General features: G+C 37.7%; 1 protein-coding gene across 3 annotated transcripts in view; it reads right to left on the bottom strand.

The window, feature by feature from the left end:
• LOC122791664 overlaps positions 1–27,576 on the bottom strand; it is a 384,215-nt gene that overhangs the window by 85,122 nt on the left and 271,517 nt on the right. For all 3 annotated transcript variants that reach the window (XM_044059492.1, XM_044059493.1, XM_044059489.1), the window contains 4 exons: positions 12,762–12,903; positions 11,269–11,409; positions 3,981–4,124; positions 452–553 (listed from right to left, as the gene is read on the bottom strand). In XM_044059492.1, the coding sequence (XP_043915427.1) occupies positions 452–553; positions 3,981–4,124; positions 11,269–11,409; positions 12,762–12,903 (529 nt within the window). The remainder of the gene's footprint in view (positions 1–451; positions 554–3,980; positions 4,125–11,268; positions 11,410–12,761; positions 12,904–27,576) is intronic.

Genomic DNA, 27,576 nt, shown 5'->3' on the forward strand with positions numbered 1-27,576 from the left:
AGTGTCAGGATAAATTATATTACTTGGAATACTTGTCCAGTCTTGCAAGCTTCAATGAACAAATTTCAATGAGTAAATTAACATTCTTCCTTCATAAAATAAATACTACTTCATAAATACAGTGGTCAGAACTGAGGTCCTCATCATGAGAGTGATGGCGGAACTGAACAGCATTACATGAAGATACAATGATCTATTATGCAATCAAATATATTCTATACACAAATACATTTTAGCATAATTTATTAATAACTTAGAAGCGATAGCTATCAGAAAACATTTTTATTTTATGCATGTGTTTATTTTGTCTAAATATTCTATACCAAAAAAAGCAGTGCATTTGATTAGACTTTAACCTCTAGTTAGTCAGACATTGTGGTACATGTGAAAACAGAATGCTAAGGAATTCTGCACTTACTAGAAAAAGTTCCAACCCATATGAACACCTTACCATGGAATGTAGGTAATTCTTTCCATACTGAATCATATTGCCATATGAGACTTCATTTAGAGTACTTCCATCTGCATTGCCACACATTCCATTCAACAGCCCCTAAATAAAGATGAAAGAGAGTAATTTTTATTTTTTTCTTTATCTATCCCAATGCATGCAAAAATATTTAGACATAAGCATACAAAGAATATGCAGACATTATGAAGCAATGAATTTTATGCAGAGTAACTATTAATCATAAATGTGAAAGAAGCTGAATGCTATAAATACAAAGTGTTCTGGACAAAATAGATGCAGTAAATACAGTGTATCACATAGATATAAATAAGAATATTAAAGTTGCTATGAAATAACAATAACAGCTCAGTTATTAAAAATCAAATTAGAGAAGCAAGACTTTTCAGAGTGGAAAACAGATTTGGTGTGTTAGCAAAGACAGAGATATTCTAAAACCAATTTTCGAGAAGTAAACATGTCATATAGGCAATAACAGTTTATGTAATACCACCAGTAAATGCTTATGTAGGGTAAAAGTAAAGCATATGTTAAATCCAGGAATAGAAGAAACTAATAGGATAACAACATAGAATGATCTCTATTATTTGAGAGCTGATTCCATTATAAAAGAGCCAAAGAACAAATGTAATCTTGATGATAAAAAGTGATCTGATTTGATCATATACAATGAATTTAATAAAGAAATAATGTTACTGCAAGGAAGTTTTCCCCACAGTAATGTTACTTCATAGAGATTTTTTATTTATCTAGTAATCTGTTTAATCATAAACATATAAACATGATAAATGCAATGAATGTTAATTCAATGAACAAGCCACAAAAAACAGTAGAGCAAAAATAATGTTAAATACATTCCTATTGGATGTATACAGTTTGAAAACAAAATTAAAGAAAGATGAAATTTAATAATTTAAAATATAATGTTCTTAAGGTGGAATATATGCCCTGATTGGAATTTCAAGGTACCTTGTTTAACAGATAGTATCATAGAGGCAGTAGACAGTTTTAAAAATTCTGGACAAGATATGTCAAAGTAATCAAACCAGAAGCTTCCAGATGGGAGCTTTTAAACACAAACAGTCCCAGTACAGAGTGAGAAAAAAAAAAGAATTGCTAGATTATAGTTCATTATCAGGAATTTCCATTCTCTGATACTTTTTCATCACTATAAAACACAATGCAAAATATCACAGCTCCATATGGGACCCCTACAACATCATAGCTTCAATGGAGACTCCCTATCAATTATTAGGTATCTCACAAAAGGACTTTACCAGTGCGCAGTAATGTTATGTTGCTTCTCTTTTTCTATTTGCTGCTCAACAGTGCAGTGTTTAATGTTGGTCTCCAAAGGCATTTTAAAATGATGTATCTTGCTTTGCTCACAACTTAAACAGCCCTCTGTTGCCAACAATGTGTGCCTGCATAGCTCTGTGTGGATGTGTGTGTGTGTGCGTGTGTGTGTGTGTGCACACATGTGTGCACATTTATATGCATGTGTGTTTTAATGCTGCATGTTAATTTTCCAGTGTTATAAAGTGCAATTCAAAACGTCACTTATCCATTCAGGACCCCCGTCCCTTGCCTATGCCAGAGCTTCAGAATCAGAGTTACAGCTAGGGCTTCTTCAGTACAGCAAGAGATATCTCAGACTAGTGATATGCTAAGAATATATGCTCCTTCTTATAAAATGCAAAACAAAATGTCAGACCTGTAGTTGGAAAAGTGCTACAAGACTAAAATGTAGCTTGCCAGAATTCTTTGTTGTCATAAGGTACTAGGTAAAATGTTAAAGCTAGGGTTGGGACACTCACAGCTAATAGCAGAGAATTACAGTTTTATTATTTCAGAGTAGTGCTCATCATCACAAGGATGGCTTATCACAGGAGGGACAGGTACGGACAAGTAGAAAAATGGATATATTATGTGGGGCACTAAACTCCATTGATAAACATTTATGTCAAATATACAACTATCTATTTGCCATGTGTTTAGTAACCAAACATTAAATGTGTGATCTCATATGAAAAGTCATGCACCAAGCCAAAGTGAAGTCAACAGATTCCATGAATTTCTATTGTTTTTTTTTCCTATCTAAATAGCACGTGTTAATATGAAATATTTGTACTGCAGTATTTTTTTCCCCTTAAGCCCAATGGACATGACATTCCATTTTCAGAGGTGATCTGGTAGCACTGTCTGCTTAGATGACTAGTTTGGTCTCACATAGTAGCCAAACAGACATGGAAGCAATCAAGCCCTCCAGGCTCGACTAAAAGGAGGAACTTGGTAAGAGTACAGAGCCTTATCTTAATCCGCTGGGCTACCTGTCACAACTGCTTTTAGAACTGAACAATTTGACATATTTGGCTTACAGTTTTTAATTGAATGTTTCCTTAGTGACACACTGGTTGAATTTTTACCACAAATGTTTAAAATCTGCAAAATAAGATAGCATTCTCACTTGGGTGTGGTGTTGAATGAAGCTGCAGTAAAAAGAGTGTATAACTGTTGTACTCAATATCTTGTATATTAAATGTTGCTATGGAAAATAATATCTATATAGCTATAGGTATGGAACGTTTGAATATGTTAACTGTGACAGTAGGGTTACCATCTGTCCTTCTTTATACAGGACAGTCCCTTTTTGGCAGTTGTGTCCTACAGAAAAATCAACATGAAAAACATGAAAATGATAACTGCACTGAGACATAGGGATGTTTTTTTTCATGTTTTCTGTAATATCTGTATAAAACAATTATGCTGAATCTGAAATAGCTTAATACAATATGAAACAGCAGAAACTAGTCAAACTCTACAAGTGAGTGTTTTTACTTTGACAAAAAACTGAAGTCCAGCAAATTCTCACATTTTTATAAAAACAATGTCCCACTTTAGACATTTGAAAAGGTGGCAACCTTAGTTGATAGTGATCAAAGAACTCCTTGCAAATAAAATAGGATCATATGATTTGGTCAATTCTACACATAAAAAGATTAATTCACTGTGAGAATTGCAAGAAAACAGTATATATGTAAAAGTCAAAGTAGTAAAAAATATGAAATTAATAAAGAGACCTTTAAAATCGTTAAAAAACGGTGTTATTTATTTATTTTTTTTTTGCTAGACCCTGATGAAGTACACATGTATATGTCTATAGTATTGTGGGTGTCTTTCTGTATGTATCTTTGTATATTAATATATGAGAAAGTGAACTGATGGCTTTTTTTCATACTGTAAATACAGGACAATCAGGGAATGCTCTTCACCAAAGTTATAGCGACCTTAAAATGTATTATTTTTGGTTGGAACTGCAAGAAATAGTCCTGTGAATGAGGGGTGTCTTGCTTTGTGACTAATGTTATTATGATGTGACTGTAAGTTTGGTGATGTCCTCTTCACCAAAGTATTTTGTACCTGAAACAGTAAAACAAAGTGATCAAATTGTGATGATTTTAATAGCATGTATTTGATATAATCATTCAATATTTAAATAGGACTGTCTTACCTTCAAATGTGGTGGAATCGTAACAGAAACTTCCAAATGTTTATCATAATACAAAGATATTGAATTTTCAAATTCTAGGATGGTGAAGAAGCCAGAATGGTAAACAGTGACATGAGACGTAATGTTTTTTTCATTTTTGTATCTCTGAAAGCAGAAAAGACAAAACTCATCAACCTTTTTTAATACAGCTTGCTCTGTTGTTAATTTTAAACATATATCCTTGTCATTAATTATGTATTTTTTGCTGTCATACCTTATCCATGAGACCTAATTGCTGCCTGCTAGAGTTAACCCCCCCATATTGTCTCTTATAGTCACATTCCCTATACCCTCCTTAGCCTCTCTCCTAAAACTCTCTCCCCTGCTTGTAAATTATATATTTATTCTTCTCACCTCCGCCATCCCCTAGTCTCTCTAAAACCCTTTTGGTAGACTCTACTTACATTACCTGCAATAACCATTAAAGGGCAGTAGATCTACCTATTTATACATCACTTACCTTGCTCCTATATTTCAGCCTTTAAACCTTATTTTTGTCTCCCTCTTACCTCTGTTACTCCTGAACTTATTTCTTTGCCTCTGAATCAACCCTTAGTCAGCTCTCATTTCACTCTGCTATTTTAATCTCTCACCTCCTAGATACCTTACTTTGGACATAACTCCCTAACCACTGATTATTTTTCCTCAAAACCTGTCTTCTTGTCTGAACCCGCTACATTCGCCCTGCGGGCTCACTCCGCTCCCCTACCCTACCCCACAAATCCCACCCACCCCCAGTGGTCCTACACTTATACTTCCTAAACCACACCCTTTCTCTCATCCAACCAATCAATTGCCCCAACCACTTACTCCACTTAGCTACAGCCTCCTCCTCTAACTCTCTCTAGTACCTCTACTGAAAGTGCTTTTCCATACCCTATAGCACTACTCCTCCCTCTCCTTAAGTCTCTCCCACTCTCACTAGTCCCTAATTATCTTATCCCAGTCTACCTCCATTGCATTTGTATAGGCATTCATAACAATATGCAAACTATAATGAACGTTATCCTAACCAACTTAATACTCTTAACCATATTTTTACCTGCCCTCACCTCTGCCTATCTCCTAACCTGTTTTGAAAAGTCTGATCTCTTCCACTATAACTTCTCTCCAAAACAAACAACCATTCATGATATCTCCCATTCCCATATGCACATTAACATCATCTCCACTCTTTGCTACATGCTACCTCAATACCATCGATGCACACACATTAAGTACAACAACCTCTCAATAAGAAAATGGAAACTTCTAATTAACTATTCACACAACCCAGTATTTAAGCTAAGGAACCCTACCTTACAGGATGGTGACATCCAACCTAATCCTGGCCCAACCAATGCCTCTATAGTAAATATTCACTGCACCGCACCCTCAAACCTTCCAACCCAGACCAAACTCTCCAATTCTCTACTAATAGGACATCTCAATAACCGCAGTATCAACAACAAAATTGCCCATCTCCATGCCCTTCATTATAGTCACTCCTTTGACATCTTCTGCCTTACAGAAACTTGGTTAAAACCTGGAACTAAGGATAATGAAATTATCCTCCCTGGCTATAACATATTGAGACAAGACCACTTAAAACGTAAGGGTGGGGGAGTAGCACTCCTATATAAAAATGGCCTACATATATCCTCTATAACTTATAACCCCCCTCTGGACAGTAAGGCTGAAGTCCTCATCTCCAGACTTCAAATCAACCCTAACAAATCCCTTTATGTGATCTGTATCTACCTACCCCCCGGTAATAACAACATTATAATAGAAGATATTCTTAGCTGGGTGTCCTCAACTTACCCACAAGAAACAATAATATTAGGTGACTTTAACACTGACTGGAAAACCACCAATGCTAATAACCCTTCCTCACATATTAATCTCCATGGCTTTATTCAGACTATTACCTCAACTACCAGAATCAACAAACCAACCAAAAAAGAGAGCACCTTAGACTGGATACTTATAAATAAACAACCTCATACTTAGAATGTAGGAACCTTAACAGATGATCTAAGTGATCATACTCTAACTTATATTATGAGACAAAAGAATGATATTTCTAACACCCCTACTTATAGGATCTCACGAACCAAGAAACACTTTAACCCTGTACTATTCCAAAACGAACTCAATGCATGTGACCAGAAACCTCTAAAAATACTCCCACTAGATGAGGCTGTCAAATATTTTAACTCTAAATTTCTAGCAATCCTAGATGTGCATGCACCTAAACCATGATGTGCATGCACCTAAACCATGATGTGCATGCACCTAAACGATCTATTAGAATAAAATCCAAACCAGCCCCCTGGCTAACAAAAGAGACAAGACAAAAAATTCTACTTAGAAACAAAGCTTGGGCTATTTGGAGAACTAACAGAACCTCCCCTGAACAACAAACTTTTAGACAGCTAAGAAACATAACAAAAAAAGCTATACTCACTGACAAAAAGAACTATTATTGTAAACTACAGCAAACACACCAAAACAATCCACAGAAATTTTGGACTAGCCTAAATAGACTCCTTCACCCTTGTCACTCTAGCACACCATCCCCTCAAGACGCTGATCATAATACCTCACATCAAATGGCCAACAACCTCAACACCTACTTCACAGAGACCATACAATCTTTAGCCAGTCAGCTTTCCACTGACAACACAAGGCTCCCAACCTCTTTACCTGGATCTTTACCAACATTCCAATTCCAATCTATCTCAACCACTCTCATCTACAAAATCTTACTAAAACTTAAGCCTTGTACTCCTTCAGCTGACCATTTACCTTCTGAATATTTGCAAAAAGCAGCCAAAGTCATTGCCTTTCCCATATCCATCCTAATGAACAGAACCATCAATGAGGGAATCATCCAAGACATTTGAAAAATCTCCCACATCATCCCCCTACATAAAGGTGGCAAATCAAATGATTACTCTAACTACAGACTAATAGCTCTACTATCACCTTTAGCAAAAGTCATGGAAAAGTGCATTCACCACCAGCTATTAGACCACTTAACTAAACACAACATACTGGCTAAGTGCCAGCATGGCTTTAGGCCATTTCATAGTACTACCACCGCTCTCCTATCTTTCACTGACTCCATTAATAAGAACCATAATAACAACATCCTCTCTTCTGCTCTCTTCATCGACCTTTCAAAGGCCTTTGATATGGTAAACCACCCCCTGCTTATAAATACTCCTGAATCTCTTGCTCTAGATACCCTAGCTATACGATGGTTTAAGTCCTACCTCAACAATAGGCAACAGGCAGTTCTCTGGGAAAATAAACTATCATCCCACCTGCCAGTCACCCTTGGAGTCCCTCAGGGCTCCATTTTAGAACCTCTTCTTTTTTCTTTATTCATCAATGACCTTCATGTAGCAATCCCTGAAGCCACCTGTATTCAATATGCCGATGATTCCATGCTTATATGTTCTGTCAACTCCATTTCTGAACTACACTCAGTAACTCAAAAAGTATTCAACTCAGTAGAAGTTTGGTTCTTGAAACGCTGCCTCCTTTTGAACACCAAAAAAACCAAGCTCCTACTCTTTACACCTACCAGTAGGTCCTCTCCTATAGACTTTTCTGTCAAATCCAACAATGGCACCCTTATCTTCCCCGATCCTACCACCAAATTATTAGGAGTCACAACTGACAACAACCTTAACTTCGATAGCCATATAAATAACACCATACAAACAGTAAACAGAAAAATGGGCTCCTTATATCGAATCAAACCCTTCTTAACTCCAACAGCTAGAACCACTATTGCCCACTCTCATTTAATCTCAACTCTTCTTTACGCCTCACCTATTTATACTATTCTAAAAAAAAATAATCTTCTCAAACTAGCAAGCTCCTACAACAATATTGCCAGATTTGCCACTGGCAATGCATTTTGAACTCAACACTGTCTGAATCTAAAGCAGCTAGACTGGCTTGAACTTCCTAACATTCTGATTTTTTCCCAACTCACCATTGCCCATAAAATCTTTTACCAACCAAATAATACTCCTATAGTTGCTAACCTCATTACCCCTTATAATAATCTTAATTCCCTATGCTCTTCTAGCAAACTACTTGCTAATATAATGGCAGGTGACACCCTTTTCTCCAATACTGCTGGAAAAAACTGGAACCTTCTACCTATAGATCTAACTCTACTTCCTTCACTGTCACTCTTTAAGCAAAAACTCAAGAGATACCTAAAAACTCACTGGTTATGTCCCTGCAGTAACCTTGACTAATCTTCATCCATTCCCTACTACTATCTTCACACTGCCTCTGGATACTCAATCGTACTCTGCGCACCGCTCGGTATGCAGAAACTGGTACTAGTAAGATTAATATAACTTCCAGTATTTATGTAAACTATCAATAAACTTTAAAGTACCTCATATATCATATAGTAAGAAGACTTATATAATCCTTTATACTCATTCTTCTTAGTATTGAACTTCTTCTAGACTCCTTTTTTGTATTCTAATTTCCTCCTACTTTATTTGCTATACATCTGTATATTATATTTTGTGCTATGTTTGGAGCTTTTCTCCCCGGGCCTCTACTGAAAATGGAAAATATATCCAGTTAGACTAGCCTGGTCAACAAATGTAAAAATAAATAAATAAATAAATAAATAAAATAATTGGTAAAGCACTTATGTTTTATGGTACAACGTTACACTAGAGCTATTATCGCAAGACACTGTAATTCAGGGGGAACAAGACTTTAATTTTATCTCTTAAATTGCTTGAGAAACTTTTATGGAGATTTCTCCAGCCACAACTCCGGGATACTTGAATCTGTTAAATTGTTACATTCTTCTCCCTTCTATCTCAATTTTAAGCTTCTTCTGATGGAGTCCCAAACTTGCTGCCATGACAAATGTAATAACTGTATTCAGTTTCCTGCCGTGAGTTTTGCATTCCAGTCTCCTCTCATTTGTTGATACACACAGGACTTCCTGTACTAGCCAGGTACAGCAGTCTACAAGTTATATAGTTACATAGTATCAAAAGCAGCATGGAAGCACAGCCCTGGACTAGATATGTTAGGCTAAATAAACAGTAATGCTAACAGAAATGTGGGACACAGACATGACTGTAAAGCATTGCAATGTTATGTAGAATACGCTTTGAGGAAATTCATGTTTGGGAGCTAACATTTATTAAGGTAGCAGACAGGAAACAGATGCCATCAAGGGACCTAAGCAAAAGCCATTCAACATAATGTGAAATATTTCAGAAATGTCCATCACTCGGTCAGAACCGTACTGCAACAGAGAGACCATAAAATAAAGGAAAGGGAGAAGAAGGCATGACAAGATAGTTTGAGTAATGAAGGTGGTATATGCCTATAAAGGGATACTAATGGATTCCTGAAAAGGGATATGTACAGCATATGTGAGAGTGAGCAGAAGACATTGGGGGGGGTGGGGGCGGCAGCATGGTAGCTTGGATCACTGGAATTACAGCACAAAGAAGCAGGCAAGCTCAAGTCTGCAGTCAGTATAAGACTTGTTTAGGAGGTTGAGCATGAGTGGAAGCATGCATGCCTCTCCATCAGGCAGCAATAATGGAACTACGAAGGCTGACATGAGGGGATGAGCTAGCCTACCTGGCAGCAGTACTGATACAGTACCTCTATCTTCAATCACCTTACTGGCCTGGCACATGGGTTGATTAGAGCCCAGCATACCTCTCACTTGTCCAGATTTTCCCAGAATGTCCAAAATTTTCCTCATATTTTGTGTCTGTTTCTAATAAAATATGCGTTTTTTTTTTTTTTTCTGGTAAATCACTAAAATGATCAGAAGACTGAAGTCACTAAATAATAACATACATTTGAGTTTCACACACACATATTCTTCAACAAAATTCATGCCAAAACAAATCCTGTTATTTCATCAACTTTCTTAGTTTATTAGGGTAATATTTAAAATCTGTCCCTATTTTGGGCCATTGTCCCCCCATTATGTCGGGCTTTGTCAAAATTTCTTGTGCTGAGAGGTTGAGAGGGATGAATGAAATGCTTTACAAGACTAGTTTGGGGAGTGAACTACAGCCATAAGATTACTATTTAGGAGGTAAGCAATATTAAGCGATTGAAAAAGGATGAATGAACTTTTAAACATATCTGCTTAAAGGTACACATATAGCTAGACATCTTAAGGTCCTTGTGATCACTTGTCTACTGTTGTTTATATATTCCTATATGGGATGAAGGAGATGGCAGGAAACAGGTGTGGCCACCTGCTTAGAGTTTGGTGGCAACAGTAGCTAGTTGTTGAAATAACTGAATATTTTTCCTTTGAGTATTACATGCATATTCAAGAGTAGACAGTGGACAGAGTAATGTAAACAAACAGCCATATATTTTAAAAATAAACTTTGTTTGTAACCATTTGAATATGTAAAACAAGTTCTTAGTTGTTTAAAATAATGAAAAGGAATCAAGTTTGAAATTGGATTATTATTTCTTACTGAAAGAAACTTAATGTGAAACAGTTACCCTGAGCTGAAATGAATTCTCATCAAAATATCCAAGAAAAATCCTGATGTGCAGGTATATACATAACGGCACACCACAAACACATACATGTGCTGAGACACATGCACACAACTAATTCTTCTTACATCATAACTGTGGCCATTTGAAAAAAGTCAAATGTTAAGTTACAGCAGCCTCAGGCTCAGAGTAAGGAAATAAGGAAGTCAAGTTGTGCAAATATTTGTTTGTGATTCTCATTTCATCATGGATAAAGCAGATATGAAAATTTGATGGCTCACAGATGTGCAGTACCCCTCAATACTGATAGCTTTAAAGTATTACTTAGTCTATGTCTACGTATACATAACCAATCTGTTATGTTCCACTGCAAAATCAGTTGGCCTACTGCATAACAGTAGAAAGAACAATTCCTCTACTGACTTTTTTGCAAAGGAACACACAATATAAATTGCAAGGTGAGAAAAATATTGAAATACTTGCCATTAAAATGAAAAAAGCAAATTAGAGCCATCTTTGTAACTGAACTAAACCTCTTCCAGAAAAAAAAACAACTTTTCTAAGAGAAATAGACACATGTTAGTTTATAAGTATGACTTAGAATTTGAAAACAACTCCCTACTACTGATTTTTTTATTATTTTAGCATGTGTGTTTCTCTTACAAAGAAGATTTTAGTTTACATCTCCAATGAGTGGAATTTCAAAACATAATTGAAATCTACCTACCACGTCCACCGTAGAACCTGAGAGGAAAATGTCAGCGTCTCCATGTTGAATAAAGACGTCCTTTCGACAGAAAACATCACCATATTCTGGGCAGGCTCTTCTGTTAACAGCAACTTTGAAACTGGGCTCTATTTGTGATTGCTTTATGGCAGAGAATGTAAAAATACAGATAAATATTTGATATTTTATTAACCCCATTCAAATGCATTCATCTTAGAAGAAGGAATGAAATTAAAGAAATAATCAAAGGCATTTGATTTACTAAAATTGTTTTTATGAACATTCTCAGAAGCAATGACCAATCTTCTGCACTAAGAAAAACAAAATTTCACTTTAACTTGCTTATTATAGCTATAATTACAACATGCCTGGCAGACAGTGAGAAAGCAAGAGAATACATTGTTAAATACTGAAGTTTATTTTCTAAATATTATACTTAAACTAGCCCAGCAAAAAGGTGAAATGAAAATAAAATCAGAGCCAATGTTAGGTATCTTTTCAAAAATGGCCCAGTGGGGGCTGTTATGGTACCCTGCAATGGAGACTTCCAAATGAATAGAGCTTTTTTTTGTGGGGGGGGGGAGTTATAGCTCTTCCTTCTGTGGGATTCATTCCATTTCAGCACTATAAATACTACGGTGTTTCTCTGTTGCTTGTAAACTACTCCTCTGTATAAATATCTTCTTCTTATATTGCATGATATGCATATTTTGAATGTGGATCCTTGTACTACATATGTTTGACTTTTTTAATTTCTTTTATGCATAATCTTATACTGTAAATAATTTGTCAATTTCTGTTTAAATGTTCATGACTTTTTTAATTATTGCACAATATACATAGCTTTTCTGTCTTGGGCTCCACTGAAAAATGTCTCGTGCTAATCCCAGTTCGAGTCCAGTAAACAAAGCAAAATAAATAATTAAATAAATAAAGATTGTTTTATATATATATATATATATATATATATATATATATATATATATATATATATATATATATATATCTGCCAGTCCTCTGTATGAGTCACTTTTCTTTCGGTGGAATTCAACAAGCGATGGCAGGTGGAACAGCACAGTTGGAAGGTTAAACAAACAGACAATAAAATAAGCAAATAAATGATAATACATAATCAAAAGGGAAGACAGGTACAAGTGTACATGCATGTGTATGGTCTGAAAGAACAACTGCGGCAGTGTTAGCCACTCAGCAGTGACAACATTGGTTCTGGGCGATTGTCACTGTTGAAATGACACCTCAACCCCATGTGCAAAAATTGAAAAAAAGGGTTGATTGGAAGGATTTACTTTAGCAAGTGATTCATTGACTCCACTATGATTAGGAAGACTTTGAAACAAATAGTACATTATGAAATTATTATTCTGCATTCTATTTATGACCAACAAGAGACAATTCTTTTTAATCCCAAATCTGAAACTGGAAAGCTGAAGTTATGAGAGCGACATTACATAATGAAGGAACTATACATTTACCTCAGCAAGTAATACCGGGCAGCTGACTGCAGGGAACTTCACCCATTCTAAGTCAAACAGTATGTACTGAGAATCACCGTAGAAGGTGCAAGTGGCCGCGCACACTTTTTCTGTACAGTGGAACTTTCCTTGTTGACATATACTAAGAAAAAATAAAGGAGTGAGAAAAACATTTAATGTTAACCAGGAAATCCAAAAAAAACACTATCACAAAATGAGTCACATCTAAATCTGTTATAGTAAATATATAACAAGATCAAGTTCTGATGGTTGGAAAACACTCATCATTTATAAAAAAAGAAAATGCTTTTATTTATTTAAAATCAGCCACATAACTTAAAACAGTAATACAGAAGATATTGTAAATAATTAAAAAACATTATATTTATTCTATTAATTGATGTGCATCTAATAAAGAATTTTGTCTAAATTCCAGTAATTCAAAAGTAAAAAAAATTCTCATTCTTTTTGATTACCTTCTCTGACAGATCATCATATTGCAAGAACTGAATTCCAGTTGCAATATTTAGTTACAATTATAGGCCTGCGATATCAAGTGTAAAGTAAATTATCACTGTTATTCTGTAAAGTAAGCTAGCTCATTGAAAGTAATATGATTACCTAAAAAATATAAGTAGTTTGTGAAAAGCATCAGCACTCCAACAACTATTGATGATTTTAGGACTGCTACTCCTTCGTAGAGATTTACAAGTTTTTCATGTGAGTATTCACTCCAGTGGCAGAGAGGGATAAAGCCCTGACTTTGGCCCAGACAATCTGGGTTTGATTAGAAGCTCTAATGACTGATGCAGCTGCAAGGTGAAATGGGCATGACTATCCCCTTGGAGGGTATTGGTGTAGGCAACTCATGTGACAATCCCTTATGGAGGCTAGGGATATCACTGGGTAGGAGGTGTTGTCCAAAATAGGAAGGTGGGGAGGACATGGTTGAAATGCTGGGGAGGCAGGCTGATATGACACAATGTTCTCATTGAACTGCTGCCCTTCAGATGTAACCATGGATATCGAGAGGAAAACTAAGTGGGTAAGGCATAAAAGAAAAAAATACCTGGCCAAGACCCCCAGGAATACCTCAAGATCCAGCACTAGCCCTAGCAGATTTTGGAGTAAGTTCAGGAGGGTTGGAAATTTCTGGTATATCTCCACTAGGTGACAATGTCAGAGAATGACATAATGGAGGAAAACAGTATTTCGTAGGAGACAGACTAGAAGTCAACTGAATGCTGAATATATCCATTAATGCAATCCATAAAGATACATGGTCTTCAAAAATTGTGTGGGAAACTTTCAAATTACTTTCACATGTCTTGTTTAATACTCCTTTTTCACCAAAGACTACATTCTAAATGACTGTGCTAGACATGGTCATCTAATGTAGCGTTAACCTCATCCTTTGCAATTTACTTTAAGCTGACAATGAAGGGCAGTCATGTTTACATTGTTGTGAACTTTCACTATATACGATGATGGCACAAGTCTGAGTCAAGCAACCTAATCACATGAGAAATTGTTAAATTCCATGGATGAAAGGAAATCTGTGCATATAGCCTACCTAGACTTAGCCAAGGCTTTTGAAATTAACCCCCACTCAGGCATCACTGACAAACTCACCCAGATAGGTAGCAACCCTTATATTGTTAGATGGGTTGCTAACTGGCTCACTGACAGAACACATACAGTATAGTCAAAATAGGGGAATCCACACCAGTAATGTTCCACAGGGATCAGTCATGGGACCTCTACTTTTGGAATCTATTTCTATGAAGTACAAGCAAAAACTAAAGGTCTGTGGCTGACAAAATTTGCTGATGACTACAAGTTGGGAGTGGTTATAGAATCTCCAAATGATGCCAACATCCTACAACAGGGTCTTACACAAGCAAATGATTGGTGGCAAAGTCATGGCCTTAAACTCAATGCAAAAAATGTATTATCATCCCTTTCGGTAAGTGCAATGTTCCTGCCAACTACCACATCAATAATAACACCCTAAGTAAGCACTCGATGGTGAGAGACCTGGCCACACAGATTGACAGCAACCTTACTTTCGATCACCATGTCTCCACAGTGGTAGGAAGGGCATTCTGTATTGCTCATCTCATAAGTAAGGGCATTACATCTAGAAAAAATGAAGTTAAAACCTTTCTGTACTCTTCCCTCATCAGGCCAATAATTCAGTACAATGCCCCTTTTGGTATGTACCTTTCCAAGCACCTGCAGCAATTAGAGAGACCAGAAAGGTTCCTCACAAGGAAAATTCGAGGTCTTCAGCATCTGTCCTATGTGGATCTTCTGAAATCACCATCATTTTATTCTGTTTTATACAGAATACTCAGAGGTGATCTCTGCCTTGCATATAAGACAATCTTTGACCCTGCTTTATTGGAAATTCTGCATATCTGCGTGTCAAATGGTACATGGGTTACTTGCCCTAAAGACCTTAACCTGGGATGTGACATTAATAGAATCTGCTGGAGGGACATATTTGTCTCCCAGAGGTTACCACACTTTTGGAATGGGCTCACACTTCATGTCAAACACAGCACCTCATTGACCCTCTTCAAACACAATCTGGACGATTGGATGGGTAACTGTAAATTCACTCCGGGGGTTCCACCTGTGTCCCTCTTGGACAGGGGCAATTGGTGTTGATCATGGAAATAGGGGTAGAACTTGGCTAGGATTGTACGGACCCTAGGGCCATTAGGCTAGTAACTTCCTATGATCCTATTATCCTATGCAACCAGACAATAACCCATAATGACCCCTGTCTTTACTAACAACACAGAAGAAATAAGTGCAAAAAATCTGTGAACATGAACAAAAAAGTTTCATTTTTAGAAAGAACAATGTTCCAGGCTCATGAAAATATCTTGAACAGAACCAATAAACAACTAAACCCATGTATGTCCAATTCCCACACATTTGACAAAGACACAGTTAAATTATTCCGCAGCTAGCTATGTTAACACAGAGGGATGGAGTCTGGACTGCAACGTAGGTGACCTGAGTTTGATTACTGGCCCTATCCACTGTTAGAAGTAATGAGGGGAAAGAAAGAAATCCAGCATCTCTTTGTTTAAAACAAATAAACACTCCCTGTGTCCAGGCCTTAGCTTTATTTAATGTTATTCCTCCACATTCTGTTCCATTTTTGTTTGGGAATGGTTAGCTCTGAAGCTGCTCAAAACATTTGCAGAGTGCTCCCAATCCATTGAAATATTATACCTTTCAGCTCAGAACTATTCTCTAGACTATATAAATCATCAAAACAAAATTACTCAAAAAGAAAAACATTTTTCTTTAAGCACGAACCACAAAAAAGCACAATTAACTATTTTTCAGTCATTACTTCTTTGCATTTACTTCATGGTTACTGCAACTCAGAAAAAGGGTTAAAAACAAATGTGTGGCATTTGTGGCAGATGATTATGTCTACAAGCCGTTGGCCAGCTATTTCCTGCAACTACTGTGTGACCTTGAGAAAGTCATTTAATCAGACAGTCCTTTGGAGTAAATGGGAATTTGGGCTAGCCTCTTTAATGGTCTGTTGGACTGCATGCCTACTAGCTACCTGCAAAATCATGTCTTTCTCTTTTCTCTGATGTCACCTTATCATGTTGATAATTCCTCACACTTACTGCACTGACATTCTGAACCACTTCATCCCATTTGCAGTCTCATGGATGCTTGAGGGCAAACAGGCATTGCACAAGGGTCCTGAGTGCCTGACGCAGTATATGGTTCTCATCAGGTTCGAACCTGTGTCTTACCTTACAGAGGAAGAGAGAATTCCATATTACTAGGCAATAATGTACAGGAATGATGAGGTAGCACTGTTACACATATATTAGTTTGGCTATTCAGCACACGCTTTGTGAAAGAAGGAACAGATGGATATTGATTCCCAGCCCTGCCTGATTGGGTAGTTTGTGTCAGACTTCCACTATTAGTGAAATAGCTGTTTGGATAGGGTCCTCTTCAGTTTAAATTTTTGACTATGTGATTGTTAGTGCACTCATCCCAGAATATATCTACAAAGAGAAGCTTGTGGACCCATAGAACATCTGGGAATAGACTACCAATTGCCACAGAGCCTTCAAACTGCTTCCTAGGAACCAGTTTGGCAGTGGTTTTGCTGTTTAGCTGCTGGTGATAGAAGGAGCAGAGGGTCACTGATTTTTAGCTTTGTACAGCTGTGGTGGGATCAGTGATGTTAGTAACTATGTAATAATAAATAGTGATTTTAGTAACTATGTAATAATCAATAGGTAAATTTGCAAAGGTTGCTGATTTTCTCCAATAAAACCAGTAATCATCCTATCATTATGTAAGTGTGGCTTTCTCATATATCTTCTCTTGCTAGACTGCAAGCTGTCAGAGGTTTGAGGCAGTGTAAAATCTGCATTATGTTTACTTGGAACTCTTTACTTCTGGACCACACTGGTGCCATGCTCAAGAGATGCAAATATTAGCTAGATAGGAGGCTCATCTCTCAGAAACACCCAGTGTCAGTAAACAACATATTGTCCTAACAACATATCCTGAGGTTGTTAAAAAGATATCGGCCTAAGCGTGCCCACATGTAGTAATCAGCCACCTGGGAACCTCTCCACACCTACTCTCACACCTACCTTTATTATTAATTTCCATTACTACAAGCCTGTTCCCTTAAAGGCCCATAGACCTGTACAGTGTTATATAGCTTTTAGTGATTCTGTACTTTGGTATACTGACAGTGTAATCACCAAATTGGACCAGCAGAAGATTACAGTGAGATGTTTCTCTTGTGCTAAGGTTTGGAATGTTAAAAAAATCCCTCAGGATCCTTAACCATCCTAAATGGGAGTGTGACTTTATAATTGGTCTTGCAGAAGTAAACAACCTTATGTTATCCATCCTGGAGCAAAGAGACAGTCCTGAGCTCTGATCCCAGGTTTTGAAGGAAGGAAGGAATGTTAATGATGCTGAGCTGCCGTCTTCCCTCACAATGAATGCTGATAAAATGTTCAAAGGTAAAAGATCTGACTTCAACAACTGTCAAATTAACCTGTGTCATTTTAGAGTGAGCCAATATTTGTCTGCCTGGGGTGGCACGGATAAATTCTCCTTCTTTGCCAGGAGTGAGCTGCACCTCTCATCCCATGACGTTTGAGTACTGCCTAAAGCATTTACTACCACATATTTTTTAGGCAAAGTTCAAATCATACACATATCCATTTAGGAAATGCTAATTCAGACAATATTAAGGTAGCACTGACCAGTACTATCAGTATGAACATTCAATTCAGAAGATGGGGCCTTCCTCTACCTTGAACAAATACATATATGTGTAGTTACAGAAAACTGATTATTGCAAGTGTCCTATTTCATTTGCATCTCTTTCTTGTTTTGTTGATTAAAAAAAATTCTGACTTTTGTACTGCATGTTATTCACATTATTGTAATGTTTATGTAAACTTCATTCTTAGACCTTTGGTAAATTTCTAATGCTCTCATGTAAAGCACATTTTTGTAATGTTTGCATAAAACTTCATTGTCAGATGTTTTTCATTTTTGTAACTTTGTAATAACTGTCTGGAGCTTTTCTCCTTGGGTCTCCACTGAAAACAGGCCACTGGCTCCGCTGGACTAACCTGGTTAACAAATGACAAAATAAATAAATAAAACTTGGTTCCATTGCAAAGATAGCACTCCCTCTCTGCCAGGGTGCCTAGCATGTGATCAGGTTCACAGAAAACTGTAGATCCATAGCTCTGTTTTTTAGGGAACCTATTGATTCACATAAAATCATACATGCTACCATACTGGAACATGTAGTGATCAAACTCTCAAATAACTGGCGACTATGTCATTGCTAATATCCATTTTGCAATGCTAAATTACCTAGGTCAGATCAAAAAGCACACCATCAAACTGAAATCACTTCTTATGGGTGACATAAATTTCTGCACCAGAGACTAACGTCTATACAACTTGAAACAAGCATGGTCAGAGATGCCTTGATTTTCCTTATGCTAATTCCCTTGATCAAGGTTTTCCTCTCCTCAACATTGATGATAATCTTTGAGACCTTGTTCTTACCGACTTCTTCCCTAAATGTTTTACTTCTAATATCATTATGTCATTAGTAAACTCCATCCATGTAGGAGTAATCTTCTCACCTAAAAATCACCTTGAAACTCCCCAAAACCCCACATACTTTGTGATTTATCCTAAAATCACATTTACAGACCTTATTGACAACTATTAATGATACATTTATCCAAAAAACCCAGTACCCATTGCCATTGCATATTCTTGGGAATTCCATTCCCTCATGGATACATGCATCAAGAAGTCTGTCCCCATCTACATAAGGACAATTTCCATTCTTCCAATACAAATGGGACTTGAAACTGATAAGTAAAAAAATCCTCAAACACACCAGCGAGAAGTAAAAGGCTGAATACAAACTCTGGTTTACTACCAAATCTAAATCTAACAACAAGGATGTCGTCAGTTTGATTAGTAATCTTTGGAAATGCGATGTATTATTGTGATGAACTTTTTGTGAAGGACTGTTTCATTCTTATCTCTCATACGCATTGCTAATATTCTCACAGACAATAACTGCCATAATTGAACCACTACACAAAGACATTCACATTCACACTACAGACCCCAGAGACAATAGTCCTACTACTCTCCCAGGTACCAACTGTAAAGTTATGAAGCCCATAATCTCTAAGATGATAAACGACAACACTGATGACCTACAAAACAGAGACTCAATTAATTTGGATTTGTAAAATGTAAGTTGGTCCTACTAAACCTAGTAAATTTCTTTGATAGGATCATTTAAGCCTTAGATGAGGGCCTGACAGTGCATGCTGCTTACCCTGACAGTATCAAAGCTGTTCACACCATCCTACATGTTGTTGACATGGGAGGTTTGGCATGATGGTTAAGGTCTTTTCTTCATGGGCACAAGGTACAGGGTTTGATTCTCACATTGGGTTATTGGCTAGGCTTAAAATGCCCCTTCAGGGCAGTTAGCCTAGTATTAGCCTATGAGTTTCTCAGTGTAAAATAAGCCTGTATGTAGTCTGCTGAATAGCTAACTGGCTGCCCTACAGAACTCACATTGCCTCCGGCAGAGCTCTTTTGAGGGTGTACCTTTAACTCTCAGTGGGTGTAGCTTCAGCCTTTAAAAAATGAAGTTATCACCTTACAGTTCTAACAAATACTAATTGACAGAGGTCATATATCAATACAGTTGTGTTTGCCAGCATGTATGCTTCAAGATAAAATATTCTGATACCTTGTATGTAGCATGGTTTTGGAATTAATAATGTAAATATGAACAGGCAATATTTGACGGCTAGAGGCACACTAGGAGGTAACTGCAGAAATGCCTGGAGATGTCACTTGGCTGCAATGAGTTAAACTAAGGGGTGCCTTTCATGTCAGAGAAGTGCCACCAGTGAGGTCCCACAGGGCTGATCATATCCCACATTCATGGATAAAAGGCTGCTTAAAAATGAATAAGATACACTGTACACTGATTGACTACATTACAGTGACCATTAAACAGTGGCAGACCACTTTGCAATTAAACCATGTTAAAGGATAGATTATTATTCCAGGGATAAAAACATCAAAGGGGGATATTCCAGGGTGACTCCCTGTCACCACTGCTATTCTGTCGTGCCTTTAACCCATTAACATGTCTACTTAACAGATTTGGCCATGACTATAATTTAGCTCATAGAAAACAACAAAGTATAAAGACTTCTCATATTTTGTTTGTCAGTGATGTAAAACTGTATAGCTCATCAGATGAGGAACTGAAAGCACAACTGCAAGTAGTCAAAACTTTTTCAGATGATATAAGAATGTCATTTGGTCTTAATAAATGTGCAAAAGCAACCTTTAAAGCAGGAAAATTGCAGCACCGAGAAAACATCAATTTGGGACAAGAATGTGATATAAAAGAAATTGAGCCAGAGGGAGTGCATAAATATTTGGGAATTGATGAAGGATCAACAATAAAGCATGAAAAAATGCAAATAAAACTTAGTAAAGAATACTTTATAAGACTTAAATTAATCCTGAGAACAACATTGACATCTAGGAACAAAATCAGGCTATAAACCAATTTGCTCTTCCTGTCCTAACTTACAGTTTTGGAGTGATTGACTGGCCCCAAAACCTGTTGGAGAGATTAGACAGGAAAACAAGAAGGATGCTTCATGCTTATCAAATGATTTATAAAAATCAGTGCATACCAGGTTATATATTCCCCATTCTGAAGGACGGTTGGGCCTCCTTGAAATTGATTACATGTATAGATCTGCAATCATGAGACTGCTCACATATCTGCTGACCTCACAAGACCCAAACATAATGAACGTTTTGAAACATGAGGAGAATAAATCTAAGATGAGTGCCCTGCTTAGTCTAGCAGAAGCATATCAGTGTCAAGCAGGAATGGAAATCAAACCAGAAGTAGATAAAAATCAGGCAGCAACTGAATCTGCCAAAAAAACAAAAGAAAGAATATAAGGTGAAGGACCAGATGAGAAGGCAAGAAATGTGGAAAATGCATAAATATAGCTGCAAGTTTAGAAAACTTCTGGAAGAACCTCATGTTGATCAGGACTGAATACAGGAATAGTTAAGGAGAGACAAATTCAAGCCAAAAGATGAAATGCTAATATTGGCGGCTACGTACATGTCGGTTTACAAAGACCACTAAACATGTGAGAGAAACAGACAAATGTAGGTTTTGTAAAAAATTGTAAGCAGTCATACAACATGTTGCTGGTTATGACATACTAATGACAGAAGGACTGTATACTGAAAGGTATAATAATGTGGCAAGACTGTTGCACTGGGGAATTGTGAAAACATTTTAATAATGAAGTAGATGAAAAACACTGGAAACATGAGCCACAAAGCATCACAGAAAATTATGAAGTTTACATCACATGTGGTCACCCATTGCCAACAGTTCAAAAGACAGATGCAAGAAAACCAGATATAGTGGTCCATGAAAAATCTCTCTATTACCGTAGGTGTCCCTCAAGGCTCTATCCTGGGACCTCTCTTCTTCTTTATATTCATTAATGATCTTAATATAAATCTTCCTCTAGCTACCTGCATACAATATGCAGATGACTCCACACTGATCTGTAATGCCTCTTCTTCATCTGAACTCCAATCCATCACCCAAACAGTATTTAACCTAGTTGAAAACTGGTTCCTACAATGTGGCCTCCTCCTAAATGCCAAAAAAACAAAACTATTGCTATTTACTCCAACTCTAAAATCCTCCCCAGTAGATTTCTCCATTACATCCAACAATGGTACTGTCATAGCTCCTGACCCAACTACTAAACTCTTAGGTGTAATAATTGATCACAACCTTAACATTGATGCACATATTAACTCTACTATTAAAACAGTAAACAGAAAACTTGGTTCCCTGTATAGGATAAAACCTTTCCTTACCCCTGAAGCCAGAACTACCATTGCCCATACCCACCGTATCTCTAACCTCCTCTATGCCTTCCCCATTTATACTAATCTTTCCAAAAGCAACCTTAATAAGCTGGCAACCTCCTATAACAACATTGCCAGATTTTCTACTGGCTCCACATTTAGAACTCACCATTGTCTAAATCTCAAACAGGATGGCTAGAACTGCAAAACCAGCTGGAATTTCAATAACTCACCATCACGCAAAAGATTCTGTACCATCCTAGTAATACTCCTATTCTCTGTACCCTTATATCCCCCCTACATAAATCTTACTACCCTTCGCTCAGCAAATAAATTACTGGTTACCATCCAGAAATCCCACAACAAAGCAGGTGATTCTCTTTTCTCTAATTCTGTGGGGAAGATTTGGAATAGGCTTCCCGGCAAACTTGCATCACTGTCATCATTACCGCTCTTCAAAATGCAATGAAAAATTATCCTAAAAACACAATGGCTATGCCCATGTACTAACCCTGACTAACACACCCCCGGTACAACATTACTATATACCTCTCTCCCAAAACCCTTAAATTGTGATTACTAAGCCTTCCCTTACTTCGAATTTAGTCTTGTATTCTCAGGAAACTATCACTGAGTATGTACTCTGTAACATTCATCCTGCTGTGAGCAAAAGTGTTCCACCTTGTATATAGACCAACTATCTTTTTACTCTGAGTGTAATATTTGTATAAGTGCATAAATGCAAACTGTTTTTTAAGTGTTATATTTTCTAAACAACCATAATACTTCATTCCTAACCTACTTTATGATGAATGTCAAACCCTTTACCATGTAAATAGTACTGTATTGTTTTGTTAAACTCTGTAGTCAATTTCTTTAAAGTTAATTTCTTTGATGAAATTCTCCATCAACAATGTATTTAAATATTTTATTAGTTTTGCTGTCCTGTTTTATTAGCTTAATTTGGAGCTTATCTCCCCGGGCCTCTACTGAAAATGGACATGTATCCAGTTGGACTAGCCCGGTCAACAAATGTAAAATAAAATAAAATAAATCACTGAAATTGCTGCACCCAGTGACTACAGTTTCTTATGTACAGATAGACACAAAGTCATACAATATGAAGATTTGCAGGCAGAAACTAGAGCAATGTGGAAAAAGTTACCCAGACATTCCCAATAGTAGTAGGAGCAATGGGTCTTATAAAAAGTAATCTACGTTACCAGTACATGTAACTCCATACGAATTGCAGGAGTCATTACTGGGCACATTATGGGTGCTGCGAAGGGCAGTTTTGGCTGACATCAAGGATTGAAACAATACTAATTTCATGAACTTTAATTGTACTTTGACTTCGGAATGAAGTCCATTCCCATCATGGTGTTAGAAAACAAAAAGATTTGAAGAAATTAAAAAGAGGCTTAGTTTTGGGCCTTAGGCTGTTTGGAATTTACATCTCACAATTAAAAGCAAATATTATAGGACTGTGATTAACTAAGATTCCTGCCGCAGTGGCACAGCAGTTAGCATTGTTGCCTCACAGCCAGAGGTTCTCCCGTTCGATTCTCGGCTGGAGCGCTTACTGTGTGGAGTCTGCATGTCCTCCCCGTGGTCGTACGACATTTAAAGACATGCAGGTAGGTATGTGCTTGAATGGGTGTGCCTTCTTTGAAGGTTGGGCTGGGAACTCATCACCGTAAAATCCAATGCCAATCATTAGCAGACCGGAGTTCTGCTGTGGGGACCCTTAACCGAGAAAAGCCGAAAGAAAGACTAATGACTGCAAACTGAAAACAATTGTAAAATCCCACTCAGACACTCTAGTAGGGCCTAGATCTGACCAGTGATAGGTATGTTAGTCACAGGCAAACCTTAAATAACAAAAAATGTAACACAGTTACCATAGAAAATGCACCACCTACTCTTACCACATTGCTGAGAACCCACTCAAACCAGAAACAATTATTGTTGAGATTGGTACCTAAGTTGATAATGATTTTTCTGCTGATCATCATATCTCAGCTGTGCTTAGGAAGAACTTCCATCTTGCACAGCTAGCTAACTTGTAGAAGTATTTCATCTAGGTTTCATCCTTACCTTTTTTAACCTCCCTTTCTTCACAGAACCAGTGGTCTAACAATCACGCCACACACTTAAGTTCTACTACAAGGCTAACAATTCATAGCCAGTGCATGTAGAACTAATCGTCTTACCAGGGGTAACTAATATACTCTCAATACCAAGAAGTGGCATAACAAATCTTCTCAGTGGCCCTTTTAAAGTGTGCTTAGTATGGAACTATGAACCCATGAGCCTATACTGTGGCACACAGAACCATCTCTAAAACATAATATTTGTCTTGCCTACATGTGCTTCATAATGATAATTATAGGTTTGATGTGTTACAAGTCATGAAAATATCATTAGTCACTGATGTATAGTCTTCTGTAAGTTTTAAAACTTGCAAGAGTTCAAGCTTCTTTAGCATATTTTCCATCAAACTTTCAAGCATGTTAAGACAGTCAATGCATATTGAATTATTGTAAACTCTTGTGTTATAACAATGGCTCATTTCTTGAAAGTACGAAGAAATTTAATGGAATTGAACATTATTGAGCTGTCAGCACACTCTAAAATATATTTTGATGTAGTCTTCAAAAAGGCACATTATCAGTACCTCCTAAACATATTTTCAGTTTTTCTACAGGCTTGCCTGCTATGCTCCTTTGGTATATGTGTGTCCATCATGTTCATAGGTTCATAGGTTGGTACTAGGCTATACAAGCCTAGCCATAACAACTCCTTGGCTATTTCTTCCAATATTTACTTCCCTGGACCCCTGTCTAGCAGGGCGACTGACATGATCCCCGGGGTGAATTTCCTATCTCCCATCCAATTGTCAAGGTTACTTTTGAAGAGGGACAAAAAGGCGCTTCGCTTGACATGTATAGGCAGTCTATTCCAGAGTCTGGGGAGTCTCTGGATCAGGAACCTATCCCTCCAGCATGTTTTGTTCATTTCGATGACAAGGTTTTGATCCCTGGAGCGTGTGTCTCTGAGGGATTGGGATTTCTTTTAAGTGTAGCATGTCCAACAGCTCTGGGTTTGACATGGCCTTGTATGTAAACAGAGATATGCGACAGAGTATAGCTGGAGTTCTTTTAGATGGTCAGCATACAGCATCTGCTTTAGGCCTGTGATTCTTTTAGTGAGGTATTTCTGCAGCCTTTCCAGTTGTTGCAGATGTCTTGAGAGGTACATACCAAACAGGGCGCTGTATTCTATAATGGGTCTAATGAGGAATGAAAACACTGGAACAATGACCTCCTTTGTTCTGGATGAAAAGCCCTTGGTGATGAGGTGTGCCACATAGAAGGATTTCCTGACTGCTGTGGTGATGTGGTTATCAAAGGTGAGACCACTGTCCACCTGTGTCCCTAAGTCTCTTATCAGACTTTCAGTGTTTAGTGCACTGACACCTATGTGGTAATTCATGGGTACATGTTTTTTCCCAAAGGGGATAACTATACATTAATTGGCATTGAGCTTGAGCACATGGCTCTGGCATCAAGCATCTGTTTCTGTAAGGCCCTTTTGTAGAATATCCACATCATTTGGGGATTCAATAATGGCTCCCAGTTTGCAGTCATTTGTGAACTTTGTTAGCCAGAGTCCCTTAGTATTGGCCTATACTTCAGAGAAGTAGATGCCAAACAAGAGTGGTCCCAGGACTGAACCCTGAGGTACACCACTTGTCACTTGTCTGGAGCTGGATTTGGAGTCAGCTACTTTTACAGTCTGGGTTCTGTCAGTAAGCCAGTTGACAACCCATTGAGTGATGTAGGGATTAATGCCCACCTTAGTAAGTTTATCTGTGATTCTAGAGTGAGGGATGATGCTGAAGGCCTTGGTGAGGTTCAGATAGGCTGTGTGGACCGCCTTACCCTCGTCCAGAGCTCTGGAGACTGATTCAAAGAAGTCAAGCATGTTCAGGAGACGAGATCAGCCCTTCATGAACCCAAACTGGGTGAGGTCCAGTGTTTGAAGGTTGCCAATGTCTTTGTTTATAAGTTCCATGATAATACGTTCCATGGCCTTGCAGATTAGGCTCGTCAGACTGATGGGGCAGTAGTTCCCAGGATCCAAGGTGGATCCCCCCTTGTGGAGTGGGATATCTGTAGCTGTGTACCACTCAGTGGGCATGAAGCCTGAGGTGAGACTATGATTAAACATGAAACGTAGGTGAGGTGCCACTTCATTTTGTAGTTCATGTAGTACACAGCCTGGGATGTCATCTGGTCCCATGGATGTTGCATTCTTAACCTTGAAGAGTGCGTTTTTTTACCTGTGAGCCCATTATTACTGGAATTTGGCAGTCTTTCAGTATTAAGATGGGCCTTTTAGGGGGTGAGAGGGGGGGGTGAAGTTGGCACTGAATCAATCTGCCAGGATATTGGCAATATCCTTGGGATCAGTATATTTCATGCCATTCTGTTGTAGCTCAGAGCAGATCTTAGCATTGCCATTTAGATTGTTGACATAGCTATAGAATGCCTTGTGGTTGTCTTTGGAATCTTTGGCAATTTTATTTTCGTAACTAGCATTGGAGGATTTTATGAAGGATCTCAGCTTCTTACTGTGGCTGGTAAGGGAGTGTTTTGCATCCTGGGATTTTCCTCTTTTCTGCAACAGTTTCTTTCTTTTGTTGTAAAGTTTGTTTATGGCAAGGGACCACCAGATTGGCTTCCTTTTTTGGAGGAGAGCATCTTGGTTCTATTTGGGAGAGCACGATTCATGCATGAGTGGATGTGCTCATACAGTGCCTTAGCATAGGATTCAGCAGTCAAACTTTCAGTTCCCGTCTGCATGGGTGTCATTGAGTTTGTCACTTCTGACATCATAGAAATGGATAATTGGTGCCAGAGCCATGGCCTTAAGCCGAACGCCAAAAAATGTATAGTCATACCCTTTGGGAAAAACAAGGTACCCACAAATTACCACATAGGTGGTAATCCATTAAGTACGGAAGAGGTAATCAGGGACCTAGGGACCCAGGTTGACAGTAACCTTTCATTTGACACTCACATTGCCAAAGTGGTTAGGAAGACCTTCTATATTGCCCACCTTATCATGAAGGGTTTCACATCTAGATCAAGAGAGGTCATTGTGCCCCTGTACTCTTCTCTTATCAGGCCAATGATTGAGTACAATGCCCCATTTGGGATGTATCTCACCCGACACCTGCAGCAGTTGGAAAGACCCCAAAAGTTCCTCACCAAGAGGATAAAGGGTCTTAAACATATGTCAT

The sequence above is a fragment of the Protopterus annectens genome, chromosome 17.part0, assembly GCF_019279795.1.
Source record: "Protopterus annectens isolate FY-2018-M chromosome 17.part0, PAN1.0, whole genome shotgun sequence".
Lineage (NCBI taxonomy): Eukaryota > Metazoa > Chordata > Ceratodontiformes > Protopteridae > Protopterus > Protopterus annectens.